The sequence below is a fragment of the Canis lupus genome, chromosome 17 (assembly GCF_003254725.2).
Source record: "Canis lupus dingo isolate Sandy chromosome 17, ASM325472v2, whole genome shotgun sequence".
NCBI lineage: Eukaryota > Metazoa > Chordata > Mammalia > Carnivora > Canidae > Canis > Canis lupus.
Genome location: NC_064259.1, coordinates 50,490,858 through 50,517,108, shown reverse-complemented (window position 1 = coordinate 50,517,108; position 26,251 = coordinate 50,490,858). Strand labels below are relative to the sequence as shown.

Below are 26,251 nucleotides of genomic sequence, written 5' to 3'. Positions count from 1 at the left end.
CCATGAGTATAAAAGGCACAGCATTAGAAATATAGTCAACAATATTGTAATAGCATTGTATGGTGATAGATGGTAGTGCACTTGGAGTGAGCATAGCATAAGGTATAGAGAAGCTGAACCACTATGGTGTATGCCCGAAACATTGTGTGTCTACTAAAAAAAAAAGCCCAAGTCCTTGATGACATCACTGAGTAACTAAATCAATATAGCAACCAACTGTCTCCAAGAAAAATAAAACCTATTTTTTAAAATCACTCTAACATTCTCTGTTTCTACCTGTAATAGAAAACATTTCTGACTGGTAAGTGCACACACCTTTGTTCTTTAGATGAAGAAGAGTTTGTAGATAAGATGTAAAAATGGTTTTAAAATATTAAAAAAAAGTAGTTGGGAACTGTATTCTTTTGAAGGCTTTCGACTAATCAGGTTTTCTTTGATGTGCATTAAATGCATGTCTGCCTTATATCCCCACCCCTGGGATTGCAAACTTGTTTGTGGCCAGAGATCTATATTCTGCATAGGGGCCTTGGCACTTCTGGGTGCTCAAATTAGCTTGCTGATAGGCTATTTCTACACGCCTTTCAAGTTGTCTCTATCATCCAGGTATTCATCAACTCCATCAGGAACAAAGACCCCACAGACCTAAGCTTATCTTTTTCTTTTTTTTTTTTCATGGGCGTGAGTACACACACAGGTAAAACAAACAAGTAAAGAGATGCTTCACTGTCTTACGTTCACATTCTCTGACATCCAAGTTGAACTGCTGTAATGCTCCCAAGGTGAGTTGTCTTACTTCAGCTTCCAGCAAAAGTTGCATCAAGGATGTGGCTAAATGCTTGCAAGCTGACATACATGCTGTCTGGGCCACCTTTCCCTGAAATAGAAGAGTGTAAATCATAATGTTATTGGACTAAAAGGAAATCCCAACAAAAATTACAATAATTTTTTCTTTTTTTTTTTTTAAGATTTTATTTGTTTATTCATGACAGACACACAGAGAGGCAGAGACACAGGCAGAGAAAGAAGCAGGCTCCTCACAGGGAGCCCGATGCAGAACTCGACCCCCGGACCCCAGGATCACACTCTGAGTCAAAGGCAGATGCTCAACCGCTGACCACCCAGACGTCCCAATAATTTATTTTTCATAATTAGGGATTTCTTTAAGATTTTCTCCAGTATGATATCCTTGGCATTCAATAATCTTGGATTAATAGCACCTGGTGGCAATCATCTTCACTACTACCTTCATTACCATGAGTTATATAGCTATAACATTAAAATTCATAAAGCCCAGCTATTTATTCAAGAAGCGCTTTCCCCCCAAAATACACAGTAGACAAATAATATTCAAAACCTTAATTAAACTAAAAAGGGATTTTTCTTCAGAGGGTAAATTTCAAAGTCCCTTCCAAAATTACTAGAATCCTTAAAAAACAAATGTAAACAAAATTCCCTAATTTATCTAGAAACTATAGTGTTATCAAAGAGGAAGACAAACCATGAGAGACTCCCAACTCTGGGAAACAAAGGGTTGCAGAAAGGGAGGTAGGTGAGGGGATGGGATAACTGGGGGATGGGCACTAAGGAGGGCACATGATGAGATGAGCACTGGGTGTTATACTCTATGTTGGCAAACTGAATTTAAATAAAATTAAAAAAAAAAGAAACCAGAATGTTTACTGCTTTATTGATTGAACACATTAAAAAATGTAAAGAAAAATCCAAATTTTCTGAAAAAAATAAATAAAAGGATTTTTATTTTTTATTTTTTTTTATAATGAACACTGAGGAATGCCTAACTGGCTTAGTTTGTGGCATATGTAACTCTTGATCTCGGGGTTGTGAGTTCAAGCCCCACGTAGGGTGTAGAGATTACTTTAAAAAATACAATATAATCTTTAAAAAAATTGTTCCTCATCTATACAGTTCTGTTTGGATGTTCTGAAGATCCACACTCTAGAAGATTTAAGACAAGTGGAAATACTTAGGGACTACTGTACAGGCCAACTAAAAAAGAGACAATGGAAGCATATTGAATCCTAAAGAGAAAAGTCAACATTATAAATGAAACCTACATTAAATGGCTTGCTTTCAGTTAAACCCACTGGAGACCTGAAACAGGTAGCACACCAAGGAGAACCAGAGAGTTCAACAGTAACAGGCTCTGGGTGAACAATCAGAGGGGGCAGATCCAAGCTGTGAGAAGCCCTGTGGCTTTTCCACAGAGAGAGTGGGAATAGAATGAAGGAAGGAGGGTAAGACTAAACCAGATCAGAAGCCAGAGAAAAGGGTAAGAAACTATCTTTTGGGCATTAGCATACACCCAAGGTGGCTGGACTTAAGCAGGTGACATCTTATGCTATTTCATTTCATTTGCAGAATCACTGCCACAAGTTGGTATTCTTTTTTTCTTGTAGATGAATACACTTCTGTGAAGTTCAGAAATTTTTATGAAATCAAATGGCTATTTATTAAGCATTTCTACCCAGTCCTAAATCTGTATCTTTCCAGTAAACCATCACCTAAAAAGCAGTACTAAATCTTATACTGTCTTACAGGGAAACATTGAGCAAAAACTGGTCCAGATGGTAACAAGGTTAATGGGTCATCCAAGATGTAGACTAGGCCCACATAGGTAAGATAGTGGTAATTCAGGAGCCAACTCTTCAAATACTGAGTATTGGCTGCGGTGTCCTTCTTAACATGTGGCCCAAAGTAATCACCTAGGCCAAGATAGATGCTTAAAGAACCCAACAAGCTGAACATGGAGATGTTGTGAAAATCAAAGAGCTAAAAGCCCGATGAAGCTAGAGGCTGAAGAAGATAGCATTTGAAAGGCTTGTTTCAGCAGCCAAAATAGGTTGCCAAGGAGAAGCAAAACTGGACCGGTAAAATGAAAATAAGATAGCTGAGAGTCAGAAAGTCCCAATCTTTATTCTCTACTACTTACTGGCTGTGTAATTTGGGATAAGATAGTTGATACTCCTGACTCCTGATTCATCTAAAAATAGTAAATGGTTTATTACCCTTAATGTATTAACATGAAACATAGACTTGGCTTTCAAGTCCTCATCAATATATATCAATCAAGAAAGCCAAATGCACTTATACATTATCAAATGTTATACTACTCTTAACATATTGAGTTATTTAACTGCCCTCCAATTACTTTCCATTCTACTCCCCTTCAAGCTAATTATTTATTCCTAAACAAAGTGATAATTGCAGAAATGAATGTTTCCAGTGTTAAATATTTTGCCAACTCTAGAAAGCATTTTGGAACTTTGCTAATTCACAGTCCACTACCCATTCTTTTTTCATTTCTGGTTTCTGTTACCACCACAGTGTCCATAGGTTTTCTAAGAAAGGATAAACATAGACTCAGTCAAAATCACCAACATATCATGCAAAAAAAAAAAAAAAAAAGGTGGTTTCACCCTCTTAAGTAATCTTTTTTTAAAAAAAAAACAAATGCATTTTCTTTTCTTTTTTTTTTTAAGATTTTATTTATTTATTCATGAGAGACACACACACACACACAGAGAGAGAGAGAGAGAGAGGCAGAGACACAGGCAGAGGGAGAAGCAGGCACCATGCAGGGCGCCCGACGTGGGACTCGATCCCGGGTCTCAAGGATCACGCTCTGGGCCGAAGGCAGGTGCTAAACCGTTGAGCCACCCAGGGATCCCCTCCAAAGAATATTATTAAACTCAATTAGAGAACCTGAATAAATATCCACTCATTAAAATCATGCATAATTCCCTCCATTCTAAACAAACAGCTTAAAAAAAAAGGCCCAAGGATGATAGTCAAAATATCCTGGACAACATATATAGTGTTATTTAAGCCATTACTAGGCCTACAATGAGATGGTGAACCCCTAGTAATAAAAAATAAGAAAAACATAATAAAAATAAAAGAAAATAATTCCTACTTAACTTGTCATGAGAAATTAAGAAGTCCAAAGAGAAAAGCATTGTCCAAAGAAAACTGGGAATATATATTCAGGATGTGAATGTAAGGAGAAGTCAGAGGAGGGATTTACCAGATGCTTTACACCTGGTTCTGAGACTTATCCACTTGCTTCACTTTTTTATTCTCAGTCACCTTTTAAGAAACCCAAGAAATCTTAAAAAACAAAAAACAAAAACAAAAACAAAAACAAAAAACAAAACAAAAACAAAAAAAAAAAACACTTTTTGCTACATATGAGGTATACTTACAAGCAGTACCTGGGCGAATCTTAAGAATATAGCTTGATGACCTTTTCATATGTAAAAACCTATAAAACTACCATCCAGCTCAAGATACAGAACATTTCCATAGACTCAGAAGCTCCCCAAGTTGCCTTTAAAATCGGTAGACCCACCCACACCATGAGATAACTCTTCTGACATACAGCCCCATAGGTTAGCTCTGGCTGCTCTTCAACTTCATATAAAAAGATTTCTCCAGGCCTCTTTTATACCCAGCTTTTTTTCACTCAGCATGTTTTTGAGATTCATCTAGGTTATTTCATGTATCTATAGCTTGTTCCTTTTTATTGCTGAAGAGTATGAGTAAATCACAATTTGTTCATTTTTTTTTTTTTTTACTGGTATGTATTTGGGTTATTTCTATTTGGAAGCTATTACAAATAAAAGTCTTTAAGTGGAAATATTCATTTTCCTTGGAAAAATACCTAGGTGGGAGATTGCTAGATCATAGGGTAGTTATATATTTAATTTTATCAGAAACTGCCAAAGTTCTTCAGAGTGACTGTGCCATTTCATATTCCCATGAGTAATGTATGAGCTATCCCATAGCCTCTCCGACACTTGATATTGTAAAAACCTTTTGAATTCATGCTATGTTGCCAGAGTATAGTGGTATCTTATTGTGGCTTCAATGTGCATTCCTTCAGAAGTAATTCTATTGAAGCATATTTTCATACCTTCTGGTCAAACGGATATCCTCTTTCAAAAGGTACTTGTTCAAGTTTTTCTCCATGTAGTGAGTAGACGTGGAGACTATCAAACATGTTTTTATTTCTTTTTAAAAATATTTAGTGAAATTCTAGTTAATATACAATGTAATATTAGTTTCAATATAGTGTACAATATAGTGTTCAATATTAGTGTACAAGATAGAGATATTGCATAGGCACCTTTGTTGAAAATCAGGCTCCCTATTCTGTTCCTTGATCTTTTTGTCAAACTTTATGCCAATACTTCACTCTCTTACTTACTAAAGCATTATAGTAAATACAGAAACCAGGCAGCATAAAGTTCCCTAACATTCTTCTTCTTTTTCAAAATAGTCTTAGTTATTTTATTTTAGGCTTTGAATTTTCATAGAAATCTTAAAATCAGCTTATTAACATCTATACTTATTTCCTTCAAGATTTATATAGCTAGTACAATTCCACACACGTTGAAGAAATGTTACTTCATTATATATCATGGATGCCTTAGGGAATTGCGGTGTGATTCTCACCTAGAAGCCTGATGGAGAAAAGTTGCTTTACATTAATTTTGGGAAAACTAACATTTTAATAATATTGAATCCATAAATACAGTATACCTTTCTATTTAGTTAGAGTTTCTTTCATTTTTTTGGTAATTTTTTTAAAGTTTTGAGTTGCACATATTTTGTTTGTTACATAGTATTTCCAGTATTTTGTTTGTTACAGAGTATTTCCAGTTTTTTGATGTTGTAAACTACACTGACTTTTAATTTCAGATTTTAATTCCTCTTTATTTGTACAAAGAAATAGACCTGTTTTGGAGTGCCTGGGTGGCTCAGATGGTTAAGCATCCAACTCTTGGGTTTCAGCTCATGTCATGATCTCAGGGTCAGGGATGGAGTCCTGAGGTAGGGCTCCATTCAGCATGGAGTCTGCTTGAGAGTCCCTCTCCCTCTCCTTTCCTCCTCCCGCCCCCACTTGTGTCTGTGCTAGTGTGCTCTGTCTCTCTCTCTCTCTCTAAAATAAGTAAATAAGATCTTTAAAAAAAGGAAACAGACCTGTTCTTTTCATAGTGACCTTGTATCTTATGATCTCAGTTTTACTACCTTTTTAAAAAAAATCTCTTAGAATTTTCTAGATAATGGCGTTATCTTTTTAAAAAAGAAAAAATTTTCAATGTCCTCCTTTTCAATTAGCACACTTTTTATTTCTTTTATTGTCATTTTGCATGAACTAGCTCCAATAGGGTGTTGATTTAGAATGTTGAGAGCAAACATCCTTGTTTTGTTCCTAATCTTAGAGGTCAAACATTTAGTCTTTTACCATTAAGTAAAATGTTAGATGTAGGTTTTCACAGATACCCTTTTATTGGATTAAATAAGACTAGATTTGTCTCCTGAGAGGTAGATTTTTTTTTTTGAAAGAGTGTCCATTTTTGACAAAATCTTTTTCCGCATCTCCTGAGATTCTTTCTCTCTGTCTTTCACACACACACACACATTAAATAAGCTTATTTCTAATAAAGAAATTGAATTTATATTTTATAACCTTCCAATAAAGAAACTCTAGACTCTGATGAATTCACTAGTGAACTCTATCAAGTATTAATGGAAGATACTAAACCAATTCTAGACAAAACCTTCCACAAAATATAGGAGAGAAAACATTTCTAAACTCATTTTATGAAACCAACATAACCCTGATGGCAAAATCAAAGGCAAAGATGATACAAGAACAAAAAAGTAAAAACCAAAATCCTGCATAAACATACATACCCAATTTCAACACAATTGCAAATCACATCCAGCATTATATAAAAAAGATGATACATTATGTCTAATTGTGGTATATTACATAAACATGTCTATTATTTACTTCTAACTTATTTCTGTTGCAAATGGCAAACACAGTTGGTAAGAACTTATTCCTTTTATATTTATTGAGACTTGTTTTATGGTCTAGAATGTGCTTAGTGAATGTTGCATGTGTACTAGAAAAAAAAAATGCTGCTCTTGGTGATGGAATGTCGATTAAATCAAGTTGTTTGATATTATGGTTCAAGTCTTCTACAGCCTTACTGGTATTCTGTCTATTTGTTTTATTGGTTACTGAAGGAGTACTAAAATAATGAAATATATTGTAAATCCATTTATCTGTTTGGTTCTGTCAGTTTTTGTTCATATATTTTGAAGATCTGCAACTGAGTGCAGACACATTAAAGCCTCTGTACAATTCTCATTCTCTCCTGGGTCTCCAAGGACATACATATTACACCTTTCAACTGGCTCCATATCTCTTTTATGACCTATTCCATTTTTAAAAGTTAAAAATAAATTAGTATTCTTTTTTTTTTTCTATGTGTTTAAGTTTGGGTGTTTTCTGTAGATCTTTGAGCTAACTCATCTTGACTTCTGCTTTGTTGATTCTGTTAAACACATTTAATTCATCTTTGAGAGCTCTTGTGATGAGCTTTTCACTACAAATCCTGAATTTTACTATCCTTAAACACACATTTGATTTTTAATATCTATTCAAATAATTTTGTTTTGGTATTGTTCATTCTTTCCTCTGTTTTCTTTAACATATTAATCAGTTATTTTGAAATCTCTGTCTCCTAGCATATCTGGTTTATCTAATGATCTGCTTCTACTGACTGTTTTAACTTTTGATTACAGGTCAGTTTTTCTTATTATCATGTTAAGAAACTCTGTTTCATATGCCATATGTTGCAGATAAGATGCTATAGAGGCACTAGATTATTTTATTTTCCTCAGTAGAGTTTTGAATTTTGTTTAGGCAGGCAGTTAAATTATTAGTGGATCACTTTCATTTTGTCAGGCTTGTTTTTAAAGTTATAGTGGGTCTACTTTAATTTCACCCCTTATCTTAGGAACTTGTCCTTAATCCCTATAGATAGCTTTACTGATGTTTAAACCGAAAGTTCCGGGGATCTCTGGGTGGCGCAGTGGTTTGGCGCCTGCCTTTGGCCCAGGGCACGATCCTGGAGACCCGGGATCGAATCCCACGTCGGGCTCCCGGTGCATGGAGCCTGCTTCTCTCTCTGCCTGTGTCTCTGCCTCTCTCTCTCTCTCTGTGTGACTATAATAAATAAATAAAAATTTAAAAAATATCCATATTTAAACTGAAAGTTCCATGTGCTTATCAGGGCTCTCCATGGGTTCAATCTTCAATGTCTTTGCTGTGCAACTCCAGAATATTTGCTCAGCTATTAATATTCCAAGCAGCTGATATCTTCTGCAACTCCAGAGTGTGCCCTATTCATGTGAAGCTTATAAATTAGTCAGGAGCTCAAGGGGAATTTTATAAAGACATTTTAGGGGTTCTTTCTCCATGTTTTTTTCTTCTTTGGTACCCTGTTCCTCTGAAACCAATTGTTATTTACATCTCATGCACTGATCCCTTCATTTTTTTTGACAATTGTCTGGTTTTATATTTTGTATATAAATATAAATTATAAATATAAAAATATTTATGACTAGAGAAGTCTGATATGAGCTATGAGATCACAACTAAAACCCAAAAAGAACCTTTTTAATTTGCCAATATATATCAACCAGAAAAAATGATAATAACCATTTAAAGACTTTCTCCCTGGCCAAAAATTTCATATGCCCTAGTCTCAATTTTCATTATCAGCCTGACAAAAACTTTTGCTTTATAAAGAAAATACATTCATATATGGGTCTTATGAACTCAAATTCACAATAAAGGATAAGAAGTTATAACCAGTTAATCATACATGCCCATTACAAAACAATGAAAACACCAGCAAATACCTTAACTTGTATGTTCTACTGCCATAGACCAACACAGTGTTAAGAGCAAAAACAAACAATAGAAAAATATATAAAGGTAAACAGACAAATTACAGATATGTGGTTTAATGAAAACAAACATTAAATACAATGCCCCATTAAAAAATAATAAATAAATAAATAAATAAATAAATACAAAGCCCCAGAATACTGACGTTAACCTTTGCCTCAGTTTTGTCATCTGCAAAATAGAATTGCTTCAATGGTTAAATAAAAATAATTCCTATGTAGTATTTACCACAGTACCTGGCTTATATTAATTAAGTACTCAGCAAATGACTATTACAATTTTTATCCTTCTGATCCTGAGTATGGAAAACAGTTGACAAGACATTGGGTATATTTGTTTAAAATGTAAGATATTATGAGTTCATAATATTTTACTAACCATTTGTGCCTTTTATAGAGTCATATGATTTTCTTCTTTTTAAGTAAAAAATTCTGTCACACAAAAAAGTGGAACGTGTACTTCCTGTTCTGAAGCAAATCAAGGAGAACATGCAATTAACTGCTAAATTGAGCAGAATAAACTCTAAGTGCTATATGATTTAAAAAGAAATAGTTATAAGGCCAAAATAGTCAGAGAAGGCTTCACAAAAGTGGTAGGACTTTCTGGGTGACCTTCATTACATCCCAATAATAACAACATGGAAATGTTTTCAAGTGGCTTCCAATTTGAAATGAGGTCATATAAAGTACTCTACAAATAACAATTATTACTACACAAACCTCCATAGAATAAGAAGTCCTCATAATGAGAAATAAAAACTCTTCCTTTCTCTTTCCTCAATTCCTGTTCAGGTTAAAGGTCAACTTCATCAAGTCATCTCATTAACACAGAAATGTCTTTGAAGGTATTCAGTCTTTGCCATGCTTGACATTTCACCAGACTGCAACCAAGATGCCAAAGAATCAGATTCATATATTAATGAGCAAAAGGTCACAATGAGGTAATCTCCAAAGTTCTATTAGTTCCTGTTTTCTGACCCTATCCAATTCTGCCTCTCCTTCTCCAGTCCTCTCTTACTACCTACATTTACAATCACTGGCTTCATTTCAAGATATACCCTCTAAACTGTAATTTCACTTGAAGTGCATTTTAAGTGGAGGCCTCTCAAATGCTGATTCCCAATCCAAGGGCGATCTGCAGAGGTATCAAGTTAAAATAAAAAGAAGAAAAAAATCACGTAAAAACTACATCCAATTTTGATATTTAACTGCTAGGACAAAAAAAAAAAAAAAAAGAAAAAAGAAAAAAAAGAAATAGCAAAAAGAAAAAAGAAATGCTCTCTTTCAAACTAATAAGCTATTTAATAATGTGACAAAGCAGAGCGTATTAAAATATTAACCAAAGCTTCCAGGAAAACCTCTATAATCTCAATTGTTTATTCAAGACCTTTACAAACCTCATAAAAAATTAAGTGGGCTTGGAAAAAACACACCACAGCCACAGGAGAAAGTTTACAAAACACAATGGTACAGACGCCTGACTGTCTGCCAGTCCGTCGCTTTTAACTTCCACATACAACTTATTACTTAGTTCCTAACTGGTCAATACCCTAAATAAGAGCATTTCTCCTCCCAAACACATCATTAGCCTGAGTTTCTTTTTTGCTTTTTTGAGCTAACGTATCTTGTATGTGCTTTGGTTCATTATTTTCTGCCAATACAAATATTTCATTTCAGAATATTTAAAACCTTAGGCTTCTCTGAGGGAAATCATTTAAGATCTTCTTTACAAAAATTTCATTAGCTCTCTAATTAATCTTCTATGGGAGAACAGTGCCTGAGCCATCATGTCCATTTTATGGTAGTGGTAGTGAAAACAAGACAGGACTACAGTGGAAGTGATACAGAGAGAAAGAGCAAGGACTTTGATTCATATTAATTTAGGTTCAAATACTGGCCCTATAACTTATGTGACCTTTAGGAAAGTTGTTTAATCATGCTTGTTCATCAGTAAAGTGGAGATAATGACACCAACCTTGCAGAAATTTATGCAAGAAATGGGATAACAGATATAGAGACCTGTACAGTATCTGGCATATATTAGGGCCTCAGTGAGTGGTAGGTAGTTTATTATTAAATGTTCTTATCTTTGAGGGGAGTACTGCAGATAGCTCAAGGAAATTTTTCAATGAAAGTTTATTTGGGTCCCAGGTAGAATTAAATATTCCACCTTTCCTGAGAGGCGGTTATAGAAAAATTCAACATACAAATTCTGACGTGAGCTGGGTTTAACCAACTTTCATACATGTAGAAATCCACTCTGAGCTATTCCTGTTATAGGAAATTGAGCATGAAATATGAATATTTCACTCAGTTTCAGTTTGGGAGAGCAAATGCTCTTAAACCATTTATATTCTAAGGAAACACACTACATAATCTCCCCATCCCCATCTTTTTCCTTTCTGAATGGCCTTACAGGAGCCGTAAAGAGGAAACTTTTCATCACAGTGTATCTGTGTGAAAGCACCAAAATATGTTAACAATTAGAAAAGAGGAAACCTGAAAGACTGCCTTGTTAATTAAGGAACTCGCTATCAAAGAACTCATTAAACGGTAATGAAACCAAATGGCTATTAAAATAAATACCCACTGAATAAAGATTGCCTGGCTAACAACCCTTCAGTATAGCTTTTTTACAAACACTCCCAACAGTAAAGAGCCAGAAAAAGCCACAATAATGCTAAAACCAAGATTGAAAAAACCAGCAATGAAGTTATTGTAAGTAGAAGGCAGAAGTTGAATTAAGAAAAATGTTCCTAGAATTCAGAATATGGGGCATCAAACATTTTTGAAGATTTCTACCATCTATCTCTTGATCTCAAAGACCCTGAGCATTACATAATAGGCAGCTGTCCTCTATATTCGCTACTCCTAGGCATTAAGTTAGAATGAGGTTCTCCCTGTTTTTCATGAGTTCCTCAACGACTCCAGGCCACCTAGCTTCTTTCTTAAATTTAAGCAGAAGCTGCATATTTTGAAGAGATGGCATAAAGTTACAGTTAAAGGAAAATTGTTGAAATAAAATGTAATTTCAGAAGCATAGTCCCATCAGCAAAGAACAAGAACTAAAGAATCTAGGGGTGCCTGGGTGGCTCAGTCAGTTGAGTGTCTGCCTTCAGCTCCGGTAGTGATCCCAGGGTCCTGGGATCGAGCCCCACGTGTGCCTCTTGCTTGATGGGGAGCCTGTTTCTCCTTCTGCCTCTGCCTGCTGCTCCCCCTGCTTGTGAATGTGCTCTCGCTCTCTCTGTGTCAAATAAATAAATAGAATCATAAAAAGAAAAAAGAACTGAAGAATATCTGTAACAGAACATGCTAGAAACTGACCATTTACATTGTACTCTGCAAGTCTAGAAAATTTTTAGAGAAGCAGACAATGGTCACGGAAAGACATCTTCTCTACTCAAAAAAAATATATATGTGCAGACCATGTTAGTTGCCTATTTGTTATCCCTGCTCCCTTCCACATTAACAAAATAATCCTTCGCAATACAAACAGAATAATTATGTTTCTCGACCTCTTGTCAGATATGGAAGGCAAATGATTTGAAAGCAGAAATGTCTTCAGAAACTTTTTGCCTGCTACAGAGGATATGATGGCTACATTTCTCAGCTACCTTGGAACCTTGAGGAAAAAAGATCAAGAGATTACAAATATATTAGCCCTGACATTCCTGAGCCTCTGTGTGATTACAATTTCTGGAGTTGTTATTATGCAAGAAAATACCATCTTAGGTATGAAAGCCACTAAAGTTTATTAGCTGTAATAACTGATAACTTAAAAGCCAGTAGAAGCAGGAAATCAGAAGACACACAAATGATTTGGGAAAGGGATGAGACTGCCATTAAATAGAGCAGAGAAAAGGATGATAGGCTGTCTACTCTCCCTGTTTTTTGACAAGGATACAACATGTAAAGAACTATATCTGAGGTCAAATAGGAGAATAAAATACTAGCTATATGGCCCAAGTAAAAATGAAACAAAATAGGAAAAAGAAAAAGGGTAAAGCAATCTGTAAAGATTAATTTTATGTATTAATTTGACTGGATCCCAAGGTGCCCAGATATATGGTCAAACATTACACTGGGTGTGTTTGGGAGAGTATTTTTAGATGAGATTAACATTTAAATCAATAGGGACTTCTGAGTGGCTTAGTGGTTGAGCGTCTGCCTTTGGCTCAGGTTGTGATCCTGGGGTCCTGCGATCAAGTCCTGCATCGGGCTCCCTGCATGAAGCCTGCTTCTCCCTCCGCCTATGTCTCTGCCTCTCTCTCTCTCTCTCTTTCTGTCTCTCATAAATAAATAAATAAATAAATAAATAAATAAATAAATAAATAAAACTTAAAAAAAATTTATATCAATAGAGTAAAGCAGATTCCCCTCCCTAATGTGGGTGGGCCTCATCTAATTCGTTAGAGGTCTGAACAGAGCAAAAGGTATATCCTCCTGTGAGTAAGAAGGAACTCTTGCCTAACTGCTTTGAGCTAGAACATCAGTCTTTTCCAGCCTTCAGACTTGAACTAAAAAGCGGCTCTTACTAGGTCTTGAGGCTGCAAGACACTCATAAGAAAGAGTGTCTTTCTCTCTCTCTCTCTCTCTCTCTCTCTCTCTCTCACACACACACACACACACCACACACACACACACACACCTTATTGTTTCTGTTTCTCTGGAGAATCCTGACCAATACAGCATCTAAAAGACTCACAGAATTCTAAAGCCTCAGAAAATTATATATTAGAGAATAAAAAGGAAACTTTCAAGACTCTTGGGTATCATCAGCTAAAAGATAAATAATTTCCAATAAAAGAGGAGCATAAAGCAATACAGAGAAAATAGTGTGAGGTGAAATAACATGATAAATCCAAATGTGGGTGGGCCTCATCTAATTCGTTAGAGGTCTGAACAGAGCAAAAGGTATATCCTCCTGTGAGTAAGAAGGAACTCTTGCCTAACTGCTTTGAGCTAGAACATCAGTCTTTTCCAGCCTTCAGACTTGAACTAAAAAGCGGCTCTTACTAGGTCTTGAGGCTGCAAGACACTCATAAGAAAGAGTGTCTTTCTCTCTCTCTCTCTCTCTCTCTCTCTCTCTCTCACACACACACACACACCACACACACACACACACACCTTATTGTTTCTGTTTCTCTGGAGAATCCTGACCAATACAGCATCTAAAAGACTCACAGAATTCTAAAGCCTCAGAAAATTATATATTAGAGAATAAAAAGGAAACTTTCAAGACTCTTGGGTATCATCAGCTAAAAGATAAATAATTTCCAATAAAAGAGGAGCATAAAGCAATACAGAGAAAATAGTGTGAGGTGAAATAACATGATAAATCCAAAAGTTGGGCAGCCCTGGTGGCTCAGCAGTTTAGCGCTGCCTTCAGCCCAGGGTATGATCCTGGAGACCTGGTATCGAGTCCCACGTCGAGCTCCCTGCATGGAGCCCGCTTCTCTCTCTGCCTGTGTCTCTGCCTCTCTCTCTCTCTCTGTGTCTCTCATGAATAAATAAAATCTTTAAAAAAAAATCCAAAAGTCAACAAGAAATATAAAGAGAGATGGATAAAAGGATTAGAAGAATACCAAAAGCACAGTAACTAAATTAAGCTAAATTAAGAGGGAATAAGTGCAAGATTTATGCTATGGAAAATAAGTCAAGTTATGTGGAAAACAAACATGAGATATTCTCCAAGAACTTGGTATGAAGCTAAAAATTATGATAGAGAAGATGATCAAATTGAACACAAATGATAAAGTTAGCATCAGGACAATTGATGTTTTAAAGGGGAGGCAAGAGAAAACTGAAATATTAAGAATAAAAATAAATAAATAAATAAATAAATAAATAAATAAATAAATAAATAAATATTAAGAATAACCAATAGAGGGTAGCCCCAGTGGGGCAGGGGTTTAGCGCCGCCTGCAGCCCAGGGCGTGATCCTGGAGACCCTGGATCGAGTTCCACGTCGGGCTCTCTGCATGGAGCCTGGTTCTCCCTCTGCCTGTGTTTCTGCCTCTCTCTCTCTCTGTGTCTCTATGAATAAACAAATAAAATCTTAAAAAAAAAAAAAAGAATAACCAATAGAGGGGCACCTGGGTGACACAGTGGGTTAAGCATCTGACTTTTGGTTTCAGCTCATGGTGATCTCAGGATCGTGAGATCAAGCCCCAGATTGAGCTCTGTACTCAGTGTGGAGTCTGCTTAAGACTCTTTCTTCCTCTCCGTCTGCCTCTCCCCCACTAAAATAAATAAATAAAATCTTTTTTTAAAAACAAAGGAATAATCAATGTACCAGGAAAAAATATTTATAGAAAAGTACAGGCATCCAGGTAGAAAAATTAGGTTGATAAACAAAATCCAATTTCTCTACTGCAACACTAAAAGGTAGATAACAGTGGAACAAGTACAGAGTATCCAAAGGGAAAAAATGTTACATAAAAAATTATTTTGATCAAGCTAAAGGTGAGAAGAAAACATTATGAAATGTACAGAAGGCCTCATAAAATATGAAACAAATATCTTTACTTAAAGATATGCATTGTGAAAGCCATGCAAACCAATAAAAAGTGAGATAAACTTAATAGCTGTCTTAAAACTGAATGTAAATTTCAGTACCCACTGTTGGAAAAAGACATAATGTGGAAAATAATGCTGTAATAATTAATAATAGTAACACTCTTGATCTAAAACATGGGAATATGCTAAAAATATAAGAGAGGAAGAGGGAGATAATGAATATGTGTTGATAAACCACTTATATTAAGTAGATCACAAATAGAACTTTTCACACTAATTCTAACACTTAGAGAATTATATGTTGAAGAATATTTTGAAAAAATGAAAATACATTCTTTAAAGCGGCTGGAGATGTGCAAGGCTAAAAAATATATAGGAAATGCACCAAAACAAAAGAAACAAAAGAAACTTTAAAAAGAGAAAAAAACAAAAAAAAGTAAAATAAATAAAAAGAGAAAGAACAAAACTATACACTCATAACCAAATAAATAGCACAATAATTGAATATCATTTAAATTATCTTATTAAAAGACAAAGGCAGGACAAAAAATTGATGAAACTGACAGATAAAATAATGGGGAAAGGCATATAAGGAAAAAGAAAATGTAAAAGAAGAGTAGTAACATATTAACAAGACATAAAATTCAAATTCAAGGCAAACAGTATTAAACAAAACAGTCATTTTCTATCAGCATTCTAAAATAGAGATCTCAATGCCACAAGCCCTAACACAATACATAATATTGCATAAGGATGCATTAAAAAAAAAAACCCAAAACTGTAGAACAGGGAAAGTACCAAAAACCACATACAGCACAATGGTAGTAAGAGATCTTGACAGAATACACAGACTTTGACAGATCAACCAGAAAAAAGTTACAATGGTAAGTGAGACCTGAACAATAGTATAATAATATGGACTAAAAAGATACATAAACTGAATTTTCTGTGTTGTGGTCAGGAAATGTCTTCTAATCAGGAAATGGGATAATGTCCAGTGAAATCTGAAAGAACTTTTCAGCACTGGTGCTTGAACAAATGGATAGTCATATGCTTAAACATAAACCTCAACTGTTTGGTCACTCTGACATAAAGAAGAAAATTCCTAAATGGATCACATGGCCAAACAAAAAAATGTTACAGTTATAAACCTAGAAAAAACACAGGAGAAAAGTGTTTAGAAGTCAGAGTACAAAAATAAATAAATAAATAAAAAACAAAAAAATAATAAATAAAAAATAAAAAAATAAAAAAAAAAGAAGTCAGAGTACAGGATTTCTTAGGCAGGACATAATGAAAAGCCAAGGACTCAGGATATATATAGAACTAAATATAGAAAATGAAATAGAACTAGTATCCAGAATATATAAAATACTCTTCCAACTTAATAAGAAGAAAAATAGCCCAATGTAAAATATGGGGAAAAGATCTGAATATGCACTTGATAAAAGAAGATATATGAACAGCCAATGAGCATATGTCAGGTGCTCACTAGCAGTAGGTACTGGGGAAATTATAAAACCACAAAAAAATGCCAGTACCTACTCGTTAGAGTGACTAAAGTTAACGAAAAGGATGACAATACCAAATGTTGAGAAGAATTTTGAGCAAATAAAACTCTCATACATTGGTTTTTGAAACATAAAATGGTATAGCTACCATCAAAGACCATTTGGCAGTTTCTTACAAAGTTAAAAACACACACTTATTTGCCATTTGACATAAATGAAAATTAAAATGAACACATGGATTAATTCTTAACATCACAAAAACAGAGAAAACTAGAAATCATGAGCCTCCCAGCTCAATGCAATTAGAAAAATACATAAGTATCTATAAAGTATTTTATACATCTATATTTAACCACCAACTTAAGGAAAATAGAGAGCACAAAGGAACATGTTTAGGGACATCCCAGGGATGTACCATGGGAAATCTTATAAAATAAGTAGCTAATTTTCTTTAACAAATAACTAACAAAACATGAAAAGTAATGAAGAATATCCACAGATAAAGAGACTTAGGAGCTTTCCAATGATAATGCAGTTAGTCTTCCCACCAAGACCCACTACAAAACGTGATGAAATAACACAGACAAAACAAAATAAAAACAGCTATTTGAAGTCATCAGAGAGCAATGGAGGACACAAAGATTAAGGGAAACAAAAGAGAAAAGTTAAACATTGAGGTGACCTGCAATTTCTCCAGTGTTTCTGCCTCTTAGGGATTTTGCTTATTCTCAACATAGAGCATGGAGGCTGAGAAGAAAACTGGACTGCTCAATCATGTAGGGTCAAATAATAATGGATTCAGCATTCTTACTGCAGGCATCCCAAAACAAAGACAGTCAAAATTAGGGAATCAAATGTTGGAGTAAAGTGTACTGCAGAGGAATGAGATTGACATTCTTTATATTGTTTGGTTTACTTAATCTTAAACTGTAATGGGGGCCTGAAACAGAAATGACAATTAGGAAGAAATAGAAAGAGGTGAGACAGCCCAGCAGAATTTAAGTAGTCTCATGGAGCAGAGGTTGGAGATCAAGGTCCACCAAGGAGGAAGAGCCCTGGCAAACAGCCCAGATTCAAACTGAGATTCCAAGAGGACTATACCTTATGATTATGTGTAAACCAGAAACAGACTAATCTTTACAAAGCCTTGAGGACAGCCTCCTTTCAGCAAGAATACATGGGCTAGAACTTAAAAAAATTATCAGAGTATCAAATGATGGTACTATCTCATAAGAGGGGGTGGGGCAAAACAAGATAAAAAATAGAAAACAGAAACAAATCCTTGGGTAATTCATATATTATAATTATTATGTGAAATGATGTTTACAAAACTGGTAATGAGATAGATTAGACCAGAGATCTAGCAATAGAAAATTGATAAAAATTCTGAACTGAAAAACACAATTCCTGGAACTGAGAACTCAAAAGATGTTTTAATGACATATTAGACATAGCAGAAGGATTAATTTACTAGAAGATAAGTCCAACCAAATATTCAGATTCCAAGAAAGAAAACCAGATGTATAAAACAGAAAATATTATAAGAAACATATGAAACACAGTAAAAAATATCTAATATATCTTTAATAGAGCTAATGTAATAACTAAAGTCCTAGGAAGAAAGTGAAAAAAGAAAGAACTGGACAGAAAAAAATAGTTGATGAGATACTGGCTGGGAAGTTTTCAGAACTAATGAAGGACATTAAGCCCCAAATCCAAGAAGCTCTATGAATGTCAAATAAAATAAGAAGAGTCTGTCAACTAGAAATATTTTAGTACAAATACAGATAAAAAAAAAAAACATTCCTTTCTATTCTTAGTTGTCTGAGTGTTTTTACCACAAAAGGCTGTTGGATTTTGTAAAATCACTTTTCTGCAAGAGTTGAAAGGATAATGCGATCCTCCTCCTTCACTCAGTAATGTAGTGTATAACCTGACTGCTTCTCTTATGATGGACCAGCACTGCATTCCCAGGTGACATCCCAGTTGGTCAAGGTTTACAATACATTCAATATTACTGGATTCACTTTGAGAGTATTTTGTCAAGGGTTTGTCCTTATATATTTATGTAGAACATTGGTCTATAATTTTCTTTTCTTGTGATGTCTTCATTTGGCTTTAGCATCAGGGTTAATGCTGGTCTCATAGAATGAGTTAGGAAGTGTTCCTAATCTTATATTTTTTGGCAGAGTTTAAGGAGGATTGGTGTTATTTCCTTTTAAAGGTTTGGTAGAATTCACCAGGGAAGCCATCTGGTCCTAGACTTTGTTGGGAGGTTTTTGATTACTGATTCAGTCTCTTTACTTATTTATAGGCCTTTTACAATTTTCTCTTTCTTCTGGAGCCAGTTTAGATAAAGTGTGTTTCTAGAATTTTGTCCCTTTCCTCTAGGTTACCTGAATTTGCCATAAATTACATTTTTACACATTTATATAAATGTGTACCCAATAAGATAGATTTATAATTCTTTTAATGCATTTGTCTTTCAAATCAAGTAGGAATGCAAAGTAGAGATACAGCCCGCCCCCAAAATAATACTGATTCTTATATATATTTACCTTTACTGGAAATCTTTATTTCTTCATACAGCTTCAAGTTACTATCTAGTGCCCTTTCATTTAAAACTAAAGGAATCGGGCAGCTCCAGTGGCACAGTGGTTTAGCACCGCCTGTAGCCCAGGGTGTGATCCAGGAGACCCGGGATTGAGTCCCACATCAGGCTTCCTGCATGGAGCCTGCTTCTCTCTCTGCTTCTCTCTCTGCCTCTCTGTGTTGCTCATGAATAAATAAATAAGATCTTAAAAAAATTAAAACTAAAGGAATCCCTTTAGCATTTCTTGTAGGGATGAACTCCTTCAGCTTTTGTTTTAAGCTCTACTTCATGTAGAGCTTCGACATGTTTTAAGTTCTACTTCATTTTCAAAGGACAGTTTTGTCAAATACAGAATTCTTGGTTGACAGGCTTTTTTTTTTCCTTTCAGTGCTTTGAACATACAAACCTACTGCCTTCTGCTTTCCAAGTTCATAATCTGAACATGATGTAGTCCTCAGACAGGTTAGAAAAAATATACACAATAATTTGTATATGAGATATGTTCTGATCCCCCCTGCAGTCAGTCAATAGGGACCCATGCTCAGGAACATGGACTGCTGCTGCTTCAAGACTACCAACGTGCTGGTGGGAAAGTGGCTAAAAGGCAATAAAAACACCACACAGATTTCTTACTGTTACCAGACTGCCTTTATTTCTTGATTCAGCATTCATTTGGTCAATGTTTGTGGAGGGATGAGAGTTTGGAGCTACCTACTCCGCCATTTTATGATATCATTCCAAGAGACAACTCTTCTTAATTCAAGTAGCCATGTCACAAGTGTATGTCACAAATCAGAGTTCCTCAAACTGGTTTACAGAGAGACAGGTTCTATGGTTCTTAATGGGACATTTTCCACATCTTTGTGCTGGTCTACAAACATAAATTAATTATGGCTTGTTTTTTCTGAATGCCTGTTTTTGTAACTGAAAATCATGATGCAATTTTAGTCTTTGCCCTTGCATCTATATTTACAATAAGATTGGCATCAAGTAATAGGACATTTTTGCCATGAGTGAAAGGGCAGACATGGACCTTTCAGCAATTGTACCAAGTTCAAGTCAAAATAGTTCATCAGACAGTATAAAAAAGTTTCACAATAGGCTAACTAGGCAAAATTGGTAGAAAATTGAAAAATCATACATTAAATGTGACTTTGAAAATTCTGCATTGATACTTAGTATTATTCAAGTTGGATGCAGCAATTTAGCTTTAGCAAAATCACAAAATTGATCTTATTATTTTAATTTTACTCATTGTAAATTTTTAGATTTAATTTATAAATTTGTTTTAGGCTTATAGTTGTACTGGGATTGTATGGATGAGATATTTATATTACTTTATGTTTACACACATATAGGTAACACTATCAAAAAAATTGGGAGAATTTGAGACTAAGAAATTTTAACTCTGACAATATGGCAGACTGAGCTGACACAAAACATAGAAATTACTTATAAATTCAATATCATAATATTTTTTAGCTAAAGAACTCAGTTTGAAAGAATAGGAAATATCTAGGTAGTAGTGTTGCAGGATTTTCTTTTCCTTCAATGCCCATAGTTCTTGGTCATGTTGTTTCAAAGAATGAATAGGTAGACCAGACGAAGAGTGATGGGCAACAAAGTAAAATATATTGAGTGATCATACAAAGCTCCCGAAGAGGGAGGGTACCTGAGAAGGTTGCTGATTTGATGTTTAAATGTAGGGGGTTTTATGGGCTGTTTGGTATGGGCTGATTAACCTTCCATGTGCCTGTTACCCAATCAGGTTTTTGTCTATTCACATGGGAAAGGGCGGAAGGCTCCTTCCAGGGTGGTGTAAAATCCTTTTAAGAGCGGTTTCATCTTGTACCTGCCTGCCTTTCTTCCGACTATCCTTCATTACTAGGGCAATAACAAAACAAAACAAAAACTAACTAACTAAAAACCAGAGGAATGTGCTCCTGAGCTGATTTTGCTCAGATCTCAAGAGGACATGAGGCAGAATTACCTAACAGCTGTGTAGTGGATTTTAATATTAATACAAGGATAGACCTCAGGTTCCACTGAAGAATGAAGATAGAAACTAGACTTCTGCTGTCTTAGCTTGGGCTGCTACAAAAGAGTACCATAGATTGGGTGGCTTATAAACATGAGAAATTTATTTCTCATAGTTAAGGAGATTAGAAGTCCAAGATCAGGATGTCAATATGAATGGGCTCTGCTGAGAGCCCTCTTCAGAGTTGCAGGCTGCCAACCTCTTACTGTATCCTCACATGGTGACAAGAAAACAAGCTAGCTCTCTGGCCTCTTCTTATAAGGGCACTAAGATTTAGATTTTAATATATGAATTTTAGGGGGATACAAACATTAAGTCCATAACATGTGCATACTTCTGAGATCTTGAAAGGCTATACTTTCAGTGAGAAGAGATAAGATTAAAGTGACATGGAAGCTTTGTTTTAGCTATTCACTTGCTGTTGGGAAAAAATAGTCTCCCACAAGAAATTAAAATCTAATTGTTGGAAAAAAACATAAAATCCAAATATTGGTGTGCTGTCATTATATGCAATACTCACATAGTACAGGAATCTGTAAGCTTAAATAGGAACAAAAAAAATCAGTTCTGGATCAGTTGAAACTCCTGAGACAAAAACAAATGTAAAAGAGCACAATAGTGGGACGCATGATTCCAGGATCTGGCTTTGAGTCCCACATCGTGCTCCTTGAGGCGAGCCTGCTTCTCCCTCTGCCTGTGTCTCTGCCTCTCTGTGTGTGTGTGTCTCTCACGAATAAATAAATAAAATCTTAAAAAAAAAAAGAGCTCAATAAGGACACTTTCATTAATCTAGGAAATACACATTCCCATGGAAAAACAATTCTTGTCAAAGATAAGCTCATAATCAAAAATTTAAAACCACATAAAGAACTGATTTTTCATGAGGTAAAGTCAAAAGATCAACAAAAAGAATAAGAAGCATAGATAGAGACTTGAAACAAAAGAACTATTTGAAAGTTAAAATAAAAGATAATTAGGATGACAAACAAGACAAAAGGAGTTTAAATAATTACAGAAAAGCAGAACTTATGAACAGGCAGGTATGAATAAGAACCAAATAGGACTTCTAGAAAAATACACACTAAAATGAAAAAAATCAATAGATTATATAAACAATAGATGGACTACAAGACAAGTTTCCTACAAAAGAACAATGAATCAGGCTGACAGCAACAAGAAGAAGCTAGAGGATAAGGAAATAGTATCTTCACAAGGCAGAAAGAAAATAAGGCTTAATTCAGAATTCTAACATTGGCTAGAGATGAACTGGGATAAAATAAGTACATTTTTCAGATAAAAGAGGTTTATCCATCACTTAAAGCTCAATATACTGCTTTAGGTAAAAACCAGAAGCCCACTGAGAGTAAGGTGATTTAGTGCAAGTCATATATATATATATGGGATATATATATTCCCTTAGTCTAGAGAAAACCTTAGTGGCCATTTTACTAATCCCACAAGAATGACTACTACAGCATTGCCATTGATGGTGTCTAGATTTCAACACAAATATCTCCAAAGAAGTGAAGCTCACTAAATCAGAGGCAGCATATGTTTTGTTGGAAGGTTTTTCTGCCTTTTGTCCTATCTTTGAGAGCTCAGAAAACCCTTTAGCTAACTGAAGGCCACAATTACGTCATAAACCTCTAGGTTATCTTTTCTTTAGACTAGATAAAACAAAACTTTTTTCAAATGTCTCCATATGATTTAGTTTCTAGTTCTTTCTTTCTTTCTTTCTTTCTTTCTTTCTTTCTTTCTTTCTTTCTTTCTTCTTTCTTCTTTCTTTCTTTCTTTCTCTTTTTTTTTCTCTTTTGAAAGAGAGAGAACAAGAGCAGGGGTGAGGGAGGTAGAGGGTAAGGGAGAGAGAGAATCTTAAGCAGATTACACAACCAGCATGGAGCCCAACAAAGGGCTTGATCTCACTACCCTGAGATCATGACGTAAGTTGAAATCAAGAGTCAGACACTTAAGCAACTGAGCCACCCAGACACTCCAAGTTTCTAGTCCTTTCTATACAATAGCATTTTCTTTTAGAAGTACTCCAACTCATCAGCATCTTTTTTAGATTATAAGTCAAAGCAGAATATTTGATTGAGGAATGCTCTGCCCAGCATCAAGTAGAAGAGGATATTGTTCTAGTTCTTAAACTTTAGCATACATCAGAATTCCCTGGAGGACTTATTAAAACAAAGATTGCCTAGACAAAAGCTTGAGTTTCTGATTCAGCATGTCTGGGATGGGGCCCAACATTTTCCATTCTTTTTAACAAGTTCTCTGGTGATGTTGACACTACTGTTCTAGGGACTACATTTTGAAAACTGTTAAATAACATGATATAACACAATCTTAGACCAATTTAGCTTTTTGATAGACCTATAGTCTTGCTTATTTGACCTTAACTGGTAGGCCATTCAAATTCTCAAGTCATTACTAAACATTCCCATTCCTTGTTTTCTATTTCTATTGAGAAAATCAACAAAAAGCATGTTATAGATGGTAGATCATTAATGACATATTTATCTATGAAAGACAGTATATTATCCTTTATATTTTAGCTTTAGTTCATCAAACTAAAAAGAGTTCCAGATCTCTGTCATCTCCAATTAATAAGTGAGTCAGGGTTTTTTTTTTTTTAGTTCTCTTGGTGTCCTTTCCCTGACATTAAGAGAACTCAAAGGCTCTGCACTGAGTATTCTTCAAATTATTTTTTTAATCCCATAACAACAGAATCGCTAAGGATGTCAAAAAACAATGAATCAACTACATAATGCTTTCCAAAGCCCTTTGAAAAGTAACTGTTGGCTCCTCAACTATATGAAATAGTTTATCTAACTGTTCAATTACTAGTTGTCTAAAAACTAGTTTTATTAATACTTATCTAAAACTGAAAAATAAATTACTTCCAAGTTTGAGTGCTTGACTCTAGTTAGCTAATGAGACAAGAAAACAAAGAACACTGCCTTTTCCACACAACATGGACAGAGGCCCTCTGTGTAGGGATATATTAATATGCTGAGAGAACAGCCTATCAAGGAACAGATGCAATCAGTGTCAATTGGTTACACTTGAGAAATGAATGACCTTCACTAGCTTTGCTTAGTTATTTTGGGTGCCAATTTCTTGGGTACCAAAGTTCAATTTGAGACAGTTAGACAGACCTAAATCCCAAGAATATAATCTCCAAGTCTATAAAAATTTACTAGTTCGCTGAAATTACCCAGCTCTGTTCCAACTTACCTCAATTCAAAATGCTATGGTTAGCAGAGGATCAATAGACAATTACTAGATTACAATATAACTTTTATGATAATTCTTTTTTTCCCTGCCCAATGTAAGATTTCATGCCCACTGCCTTCACTGAATTAACCGATAATAAGTACTTTCCAATCACTGAAGTGGTGAAAATGTTTCTGGAAGGAATATAAACATGCTGTGTTTTTATATATCTTTCCTTTATGAAACATAATCAATTGCTATAGCAATCTGATCCTTAAGATTCAGGTACTCATTTGCATTATCAAGTTAGGAAAGGTAATGAGCCTTAAGGTTCTCCATTCAGCTAAATTAAAGAAGCCAAAATCTGACTACACTTTTTGCCTCAATCTCCTAAATTTAGCTATGGAGTTCTGAAAATTTACAAATCAAAGATCAAACAAAGGAAAATATGCTGAGTGTGGGGTCCTGCATGAATACAGTGATCAAAGGCCAAATCACTGTGGTTGTGGGGAAGAAGCAAGGTCTTCTCAAGTTAAAACAAGAAACTCAAAAAACTATGTTTGAAACATCTTGAAAACTCTTAAAAATGTACTGACACCGTGTAGTTTGAAATGTGTGGAAGACTTTCCATGTTTTTTGACTGCATTCAATCACAGACAGATGCTACAACTTACTGCCTCAAAGTATGAGTGTCCAAAGTATGATCAACAAATTTAGATCACAGCTTCTAGAATTAATCATGCCAATGGAAAAGCCAATTGAATATTGCAGAACACTGCTTCACTACACTAAGGAGGAGGAATAGGCAGCACAAAGTGAAATTCTGACTATTGGCACTGTCCTTATAACAAAACAGGATCTTAGAACTGTGAAAAATAACAATAGTACATATGGTATATATGGAATTGTGCCAAATAGTAATAATAGTTTTTATATGTTTCACTAGCAAAGTGCAGAGAAAAGGTGATTTTTTTTTCTTTTCTAAGCAGATTTTGGAGGCTTAGCATCTTCAGGATTCTAGAGGTGAAAACAAAAAACTTTGACCAATATTGACTTATCAGACAACGTACACTAGGTTACACTGCAATAACAAATAATTCCAAAATCATCATGGTTTACAACTATGAAGATTTATTTATTACTCATGTTACATGCTAGCTGGAGGATCAGCCTGAAGAAGCAGTCTTCCTGGCATATGCTATCTTCATGGCAGAGGGAGGTCAGCCATGCCAGAACAACCTAATGATTCTCAAGGATCCTGCTAAAAGGTGACATCCACCTGTTCTGTTCACATTTGATTGGACACAGGAAGTCACATGACCAATCTTGAAGTCACTGGGTAGAGAATTTTAATTCTCTCACAAGGAGAGTCAGTAAATAATTAGGGAAAATAATAATACTACAATCTGCCAACTGCTCACAAATATTTGCTTTTTCCTACTGCATACAAAATATACACACTCTGCTCCCCAGAGGGGATAACCAGAAAGTCCTATACAATCACGCCAAAAGAGTAAGTAAAAAAACCTCCATTATCTTGTAATAAACTCTATTTAAAATCCAGATCTGGTACATTTTACTCTG

General features: G+C 35.0%; 1 protein-coding gene across 10 annotated transcripts in view; it reads right to left on the bottom strand.

Annotated features, from left to right (window-relative positions):
* The window catches only part of EXOC6B (exocyst complex component 6B), a 615,592-nt gene that overhangs the window by 185,487 nt on the left and 403,854 nt on the right, over nucleotides 1-26,251 (bottom strand). For 9 of the 10 annotated variants that reach the window (XR_007403261.1, XM_025453542.3, XM_049096018.1 and 6 more), the window contains one exon: nucleotides 733-874. Coding sequence is in view for 9 of the 10 variants with exons in the window: in XM_025453542.3 (XP_025309327.1) it covers nucleotides 733-874 (142 nt within the window). In the remaining variant the exon portion in view is untranslated. Of the gene's footprint in view, nucleotides 1-732; nucleotides 875-9,531; nucleotides 9,672-26,251 lie in introns of those variants that run through there. The other variant, XM_049096022.1, reaches the window with a different exon arrangement.